This window comes from Lycium barbarum, chromosome 12, assembly GCF_019175385.1.
Source record: "Lycium barbarum isolate Lr01 chromosome 12, ASM1917538v2, whole genome shotgun sequence".
Taxonomy (NCBI): Eukaryota; Viridiplantae; Streptophyta; class Magnoliopsida; order Solanales; family Solanaceae; genus Lycium; species Lycium barbarum.
This window is the reverse complement of record NC_083348.1, coordinates 85,701,535-85,710,160: the sequence shown is the minus strand read 5'-3', so window position 1 is coordinate 85,710,160 and position 8,626 is coordinate 85,701,535. Positions and strand designations below refer to the sequence as shown.

Below are 8,626 nucleotides of genomic sequence, written 5' to 3'. Positions count from 1 at the left end.
GACCAACATAATTGTAAAATGAGCATTTTCGAGTGTATCTCCCCGGCGGAACATCCATTTCATTATGAATATGCGAGTATGCATTCTTTCTCAATTTACGGATAAATGCTTTATTTGCAACCATTGAAAATGGATCCGGTGGCCAATAACTCTCACTGCCAAGTGGATAGAACCTTCTAACATACGTTCTTGCACAATTTTCAACTGTATATTCCTCAACCATGTACGAGGAGGCGTTCTTTCCCATTGTGATAAAACACTTGAAGGCATGAGAGCATGTCATGTGATATGATTGCCACTTGCCGCATGTGCATGTTCTTGGAATCTCACACATTGTGTGGACATTACCTCCTTTACCTTGGTGCACACTTGTTGTGAGTTCAAATATGCGCTCTGCAGGGTTGTACTTCATCCGGTCATGTTTCTGAGCCTTATATTTGTGGTACTCGAACAGTTTTGACGGTTTTAGCATCCATCTTAGACCTTCTGTTGCATATGCTTTGGCCTCTTTTGATCTAGTGACGAACCGCTTCACAACCTGCTTAAATGTCATTCTCACCATTGCGGTGACGGGTAGTCCGCGTGCAGATTTTAACAAGCCATTGAATGACTCAAAGCTATTTGTTATCAGCATACCCCATCGCCTACCTTCATCCTGGTGTAATGTCCATTTGTCTTTATCAATTGCATTCAACCAGTGGAAGGCTTCCTCATTCGCCCGCCTAATAATGTCCATCTGCAGGTTAAACTTCTTCTCCTGATGCTCTGTTGTAGCCGCCCACATCCAATTGCAAAGTGCTGGGATTCGATATGCCTTTTGGAAGTTTGCCTTCAAATGCCTTAAACAATAACGATGGTAGGCAAAGGGTGGCTGCCACCCCTGCAAATTGAACATATTGTGCAATATGCCAGCATTTCTGTCTGATATCACACAGATTCCCATGCGATCCTTAATAACGTGTTGCCTTAAGTAGTTCAAAAACATACCCCACGTACTAATGCTCTCATTAGCTGCAATTGTAAAAGCTAGAGGGAATATAACTCCATTTGCATCCATTCCAACTGCTATTAGCAGTTTTATGTCATACTTCCCGTACATATATGTTCCATCTATTGATCTTACAGGCCGACAATGAGCAAAACCATCAATGCATGGTTTGAATGCACAAAACACAAAATCAAAAATATTACCGGGCACACCAGGCTTCGATTTGAGCTTCCATTCAACAACAGTACCATGATTGAAGTGTTGTAGAGCCGCCATGTATCTCGGCAACTTCTTGAAAGAGCCCTCCCAATTGCCGTAGACTATATCATGTGCACGCCTACGCCCAAGATACGCCTTCCTCCTAGTAACAGTTTTGCTATGTACTTTCAGGACGGCTGTAACACAATCTTTAATAGGGAACCTCAAAAGTTAAAATATCAGCATATAACAACGAGGAACATTATATTAACACCAAAAATAAAATAAACTTAGGCGAAAGGGATACCTTGGGTTTTTTCCAATGTCGCCAACTAATACACGCGCAATCAAATTAGTATCTAGATTGCAATGATCATATGGGAGGTCACCCATATCACAAGTGTGCTTTGTGTAGAACTTTGAAATAGTCCACATCTTTTCAGCAATTTCCTTACCACGGAGCATCCATTCGCAGCCTTGATATTTTCACTTGCAGACTAATCGCCAAAGTTTTCGTGTGGAATCGTCAACTTTAAACTCCCTCATCCCTTGGATGCAATAAATCTTAACAGCCCTTTGCAATGATTTTTTGGAGCTAAAAATCATCCCCTTTCCACAAACTTCGCCGAATATGATCATCATCCCTAGTAAAGACAAAGGCATCTGGGCGATCTTGAAGATGATCAAGAAAGGGGATCTCATCGGAATGCCACTAAATCGGCGTCGACTCTTACTGTTGAAATTGGCTTTGCGGCTGAACCGGAGTCGACTCTTGCTGTTCAAATGATTGCTGTGAATTCAGTTCCTTCTCGTGTGCTGGACTATCCATCATGTCTTGCAACAGTTCTACTTGATGTTGAGGATTAGTTCCAACCTCAATCTCATCGTCACTTTGCTCATCGTCACTTTGCTCCGCATTAGGTATTTCCTCACTATCGCTGGATGATGTCACTATATAATTCGGATAATCCGGACCATCCATAGCAGGCCTTTGCCTATAATTTGGTGCAACCACCACATTCTCCCTACATAAGAAATTAGGGTGTTTTAACTACTACACATCAAATAACACTATTGATGTTAAAAAAATAGACGTATCGATATTAATCAACTGCACCGAAACTTAAGGAAGGACCATCACTTTGAGTTGTTGGATAGGCTGAGGATGTTCCAACCTAGTTCCTCCATCCCGATTGAGGAGACCGTCCGATATGATCCATATAAGGTGTATAACCCCTAAATAATATAATCGACATCATTAGTAGCATTCAAGTGCCACTACACATAATAATAATAATAATAATAATAATAATAATAATAATAATAATAATAATAATAATAATAATATTGTAAAAAATGAATATTTACCACTGCCCGTCAAATTGCTGACTTAAACTATCCAGAGGCATTTGGCTAGTCAAAATGCTTTCATAGGTACTCATGTCAGGGTAATTGTGTTGATAAGTAGGTTCCGCTTGAGTGCCTTCGGCCTGAATTATAGACGGGGCTTCCCGACGAGGTCTATTTAGGGGTTCCTCAAGTCGATTAATGGGCACCTTCTCTATATACATTTCAAGGACAATTAAAGTTATGCATTGCCTATAATCATAAGGCGCCTTCAAATAATCAGTCAAAGAATCATCGTCTTGAATGTACCACTGTCCATAACTAGTTACACCTTGCGGCGTAAATGACACTGGATATTTTCCAATTATATTTAGATCAAAATCACTTCTACTAACTTGTAGTCTATTATACAAGGCTTGGAGTAGTTTTGAGAATTTTAAGTCAAGTGGAAACTTAACATGGTATTTTGGGGGAGAATCGTAGCGTAAATTATTTTCCTCGAATATAAGTTGTTCGTCCCAGAATAAAGAAACGCTAATTCTTGGAACATCTGCCATATTTTGAATAACTGAGGAGGGATACAAAATGCTAAAACTAGTTGAAACTAAGAATTTTATACTTTTTTTTGCCTTATACGAACTCGGTATTAATAGGATTTGAAGTTTGAATATAGAACCAACGCATGCATGCAATTACAGTGTCTTGCAGTGTTACGTCAAATCAAATTATGTATGGAGTGTTGCATAACGCATGAAATAAGTGCGTTATACCAGTATAACGCAGTAAATTACTGCGTTATTCTGTCACAACGCAGTAAAATAATGCGTTATGTCAGAATAACGTACTAATTTAATGCGTTATACTGGTATAACGCATTATTTTACTGCGCTATGCCGCTGCATCGTATTGTCACCACAACTGTCAAATAAAAAAACGTTATGATTCGAATCAAACTTTATATAACGTAATTTGACGAATAACTGTTACCAACACAACATTCCACACAAAATTGAGTTACGATGTCATTTTTTGACCAATTTAGAGATATTAATCGTGTTATATCGTTCACTCCAGCAAACATCTTTGAAGCAATGGGTAGGACCTGGGAACTAGGTGATGATGATTTTCATTACTCAAATAACCATAACGACAGATTCAATCGAGAATACAATAATAAAATGAGAGAGGAGTGGGATTGGCGTGTTAGGGAAGCTGAAGCACTAGAACACAAGTTAGCGTCAGTAGGGCTTAAACGCCCAAGAGTCTGGAACCAAAATGCCCAAAAAAAACATTTTGAACTAAAATATCCTAACAAAAAAAAATGTTACCAAAATGCTTTTAGCGCAGTAATATAGCAGTTAACGGAACCGTCCCCGTTAAGTGCTTTAGCGTAGTAAATTACTACGCTAAAGGCATTTTGATAACATTGCTTTTTTTTTTTTTTTTGGCATTTTAGTTCCGGACTCATAAAAGATCCTTAGCTGCTTTAATGAATTGTAAATCATATCTCTGCCTTTGTGGTTCTCAAAAATCTTTTTATTTTATCATACATGTCAGAAACGTATCTCCAGCTCATCAAGGCCACGTGGCATGAGCTTTAATTGTCTGGATGACCCCAAGAAAGGGCAAATTAGTCAAAGTAAAGAAATATTCTATCTATCGTAGGGTCTAGCCGACATGTCAGCTCTCAAAATTGTCGGACTTGCCTTATTTCCACCAACAAAATTGGAGGGTCGCTGTCCCCACCTGTCAACGGCTAAGATTTCTATCCTATACTCTATTTGATTCTCTTTTGTAGATATATTAAAGTTTCGAGTTGGAAATATTTTTATAAATTGAAATCGGAAGAAAAGGATTGTGACAGAGTAACTTGTTCCGATGATAAGCACCTTCTATTTCTAACTTCTAACTGAAGGTTGTGAGTTTGAGTGAAGTAAAAAGGGAGCTCACGAGGGGAGGGCTTAAAAAAAAAAAGAGATTGTAGAAATTATATATGTTTAATGTTTTTTGAGTGTAATACTGGTTTTAACTCACAAATATTTAGTTTTTACAAATGTTTTTGCCCAACTGAAATATTATCCAAACGTCTACTTGTTTTTTGATACTGCTAATAAATTTGTGAATGTAGAGAAAGATTTGTGAGTTTAAAATTTTGAAAGAACTTACGAACCCGTATTATTTATGTCGTAGTCGAAATAGAATCTTTTTAAGTTGATATTAAAAAATGTTTCTGATAGTACTTTGGTTGGGATATATATATATTTTTTTAATTAAATTAATTCCATAGACCATTGTCTATAGCCATTGGGGGGTTTGACGTTGACCCCCATTGGTTGGGATATTAAATATCTTAAAGTTTGTGAAAGCAACTTTTGTTTTTTGATGAATTGAAAGATGAAGATTTTACTTGAAATAGCCATTCAATATTTCACCTGAAATTAAGTATCATGTCCAAACTAATTTTGCATGATAAACTCTCTTTTCTTTTTTTAATTTTTACTACTTCATCCGTCACATAATAAGTGTTACCTTAGTAAAAAACACGCATATTAAGAAACCAATGATGCAATATGAAGTTTACTAAATTACCTCTATATAATAAGCGTAAATTACTTTTTCCTCTGATTAGAGCATGCACAAGTAGTAATCTTTTTGACATTGAAAATCCAACAATACCAAATTACTATGTGATTTTCCCATCATCATTTAGATGTTACTTTAACTTGTTATTTTTTATCTAAGGGTAGAGTTGAAAAAAACTAACCAATTTATATCTTGATTTCCTAAGATAATATTTCTTCTGTTTCAATTTGTTTGAACCTATTTCCTTTTTAGTCCGTGCCAAAATGAATGACCTCTTTTCTAATTTGGAAAAAAATTTACTTTATTAATGATTTACAACCACACAAATTTTCAAGGCTTATTTTGAATCATAAGTCTCAAAAGTCTTTCCTCTTTTTTAAATGTCGTGCCCAGTCAAATGAGTTCATATAAATTGAAACGAAGGAAGTATTTATTATGAATAATTTTTTTTTTATTAAGATAACACTCGTTATGGGACAGACCGAGTACACTAATTAATTTTGAGATGAAACAGGATGGTCAAGTCAAGAAGCTAAATGAGTCAAAAGAGGGAAGCGCATGCGCAAGAACAGGGATCACACGTGAGATGGCGTCTGGCAGCGTACATAACTTTTCCGTGCGCCAATATGAATATCACTGATTGGGATGAGCTTTTAGGTCAGGGTTTAGTTGAAGACTGATCTATTCCTTTTACTGGTTGTTTTTTTCCTTTTCTCTGAAAATTTTAAGAAAATAATATATAGAGGCGAAAATAGAATTTTGAGTTTATAAATTTTAGATTCTACTGTTCTAGAAAAAGAAAGTTATTTAATCTTTATTAATTATTTATTTATATATTAAGTGAATTTTTTTAATACAAATATAAAATTTACGCCAAACTATTGATTCTGTCAAAATCGCAAGTGGAAGTCTATATATTTATGATTCTTGGAGATTTTTTTTTTTTTTTTAAAAAAAGGTTCCGAGAATATTATTGTCAAAAGAGGATAGAAATAGAGACGGAGTTGTGATTTATTGTTTATGGATTCTGTCGAACTTGCACTTAGCTCATAGGCTCATAGCTCGTTTTAGTTAGAAGGTTTATTTTTAATACAAATATAAAATGTAAGTAAAAATTACTGGATTAATCCGAATCCATACCTAATACTATATCTTCCTCTGATCACGAATCATCTCGAAAAGAAAAAAATTGTTCTTATGTAAAAAATGGTTATAGCAACCTCTCAAACAACTGGGACAAAATTCTCACAGTTTGTCCCTCAGCATCCTGGCAATTTGGTCATCTGATTGGCAAGAGAGAAAAATTCCTGAGTCTTTTCTCTTCTTTTAATGAGATGTTTTTTGCTTTTTGAGTCAATTGCAACTCTCTTTGGATGTTGTAACATAAAGTAATAAAGTTGGTCACTGTTTGCATCTCTTTTTGATCCTTCTAGTCTAGGCCCATATCTATGTCGGATCAATCATGCTCTTTCGGATTATTAGAATCTGAAAATCTAAAGGATGATACGCTGTTACAACATTTAATTTGACAGAATTATTTTCACATAATTTTCAGAACCAAAGAAAATATTGTAACAAATATATATAAAATGTGACCACGAGTCTAGAATAAATGTTACAATTTGGATCTCAACGTACAGATTTTGTTCATGTTATTAGTTGAGAGAAATAAAAATGAAGTTGATATTTAGTTTTGCCCTTTTAGTTTCACCTTCTTTAGGCAAGATCCATGAAAGGAGGCACTCGGGGGATATAAAGCAAACATCATTTGTATCTTGGAAGACTACTGATTACAGACAAGCCAAAAAGCAGTTAATCATAGTTCAGCACACTAATGAGTGTCACCAAATCTTTTAATCTAGTACTAGCACTAAGCCAAATCCCAAAAAGAAATTTTAAAAAATGGATACCATGCTAGTAATTAGGGGGAGAGCCCTTATTAATTGCCATGGACATCCCTGTTTGATAGCCTAAGTAGGGCCATTGGTCCAGCAGCAGCATCATTTATTGGCTAATATAAGAAATGTTATACAAAGCATAAAGCCAATACTAATAAGGAGCTGGGTAGCAAGACATTATCAAATCGTGTTTACTTAAGTCTTTCCTAATTTGAGCAAACACAATGTATTGGTTGTTTCCTCTAGTGAAGGAAAAAGGGATTTCCCCAACTCTTTTTCTTCTATGTTTTGAAAAACAAGTTATGATGATTATTCCAGAGAAAAATTGATCGATAGTGCTTGGTCGAAACTTCCCATAGTTAATTATTAAATTCTTCTTAATCATACATAAGACTGATACTTATACTGAAAAAGAAATAAAGAAAAACCCAAAGGTAGTGAAACAAGATTATACAATATCTAGATGGTCCAATACTTTTGTTTTGTTTGTTGTTTGGGAAAGTCTCTAACCCTAATAGAGTTGGACAACACAACAATGACTACATAACTCTCTTTCTCCTTCCTCTTGTATTGGTTCGAAGCTCTTCCATGCACCTCCTGTTGTTGATGTGTCAAATGAATATACAGTTGATATCGTTTTTGATGGATCATCGACGGTCCGATAACCTGCCAAGAAATACAAATGTGTCCCAACTGAGGCCATTGTTAAGTATAGTCGATGAATAGGTTGTCCATTTTCTTCAAAGGGGAAAATATTCTTTTGTGAACCTTCAACCATGTACCATATATTAAGTTTCCCGTCATAGACCTCAATATGACCTTTCCATGCATTAAGACAGTCCCCAGAGCTAAATAGCCTACCATCTACCTCTACAATTTGATTAGCTGGCACATCCAATTGCCACATCCCTGCCACAAGGTCCCATTGTCCCCTTGACATGTCATACAGCTCAGCTGAACAACGGTCCACGTATTGCGAAAACCCTCCACCTTGTACAAATCCACCAACCACGTGGATTTTCCTTTGCCACGTCACACCAACACATTTGCACCTTGACCTATTCATGTTAGGCAATAATGTCCATTGATCATTAATTAAAGGATCATAAACCTCAGATGATGAAGTGCCCCTAGCACTACCTAACGTTGACTGCCCTCCAGCTACATAAATCTTATTTTCCTTAACAACAGATGCAAAATTGTAACGCGGTACATTAAGTGGTGCACATTTTGACCACTGATTAGAATTAATGTCATAACGTAACACCGATGATAGCACATCAATGTCGCTATCAAAAAATTCATCGTTCCCATATTGGGCATTTTGAGTTTTCTCTTTTCGACAGAGTCGACCACCAATAATATAAAGTGAGTTTGAGGCTGAGACCATAGCGAAGTCCTTGAGTACATGGTTTTCGGGTAAATCAGGGATCGATGTAACATAACTCCAAGTGTTGTTAGAAGGATCATAACATGCTATCCAATTTGTGACAGTGGCATCACTTGTCACAATTGTCGAACAAAATGAGGCAAAAATAGAATACCTCGACGTGGAATTTTCTGGCGATTGCGGTGCTGCTCGGGATGGGGATGGGAAGGTAAGAGAACCCAT

General features: G+C 36.2%; 1 protein-coding gene across 1 annotated transcript; it reads right to left on the bottom strand.

The window, feature by feature from the left end:
* Positions 1 to 7,525: 7,525 nt before the first annotated feature.
* LOC132624583 (uncharacterized) lies at positions 7,526 to 8,626 on the bottom strand. The gene has a single exon (XM_060339341.1). It carries the CDS (start codon positions 8,624 to 8,626, stop codon positions 7,526 to 7,528), a length of 1,101 nt encoding a protein of 366 aa, XP_060195324.1.

Bases quoted from the DNA above. Each gene is read 5' to 3' on its own strand.
- LOC132624583 (XM_060339341.1), bottom strand. From the start codon at position 8,626: ATGGGTTCTCTTACCTTCCCATCCCCATCCCGAGCAGCACCGCAATCG.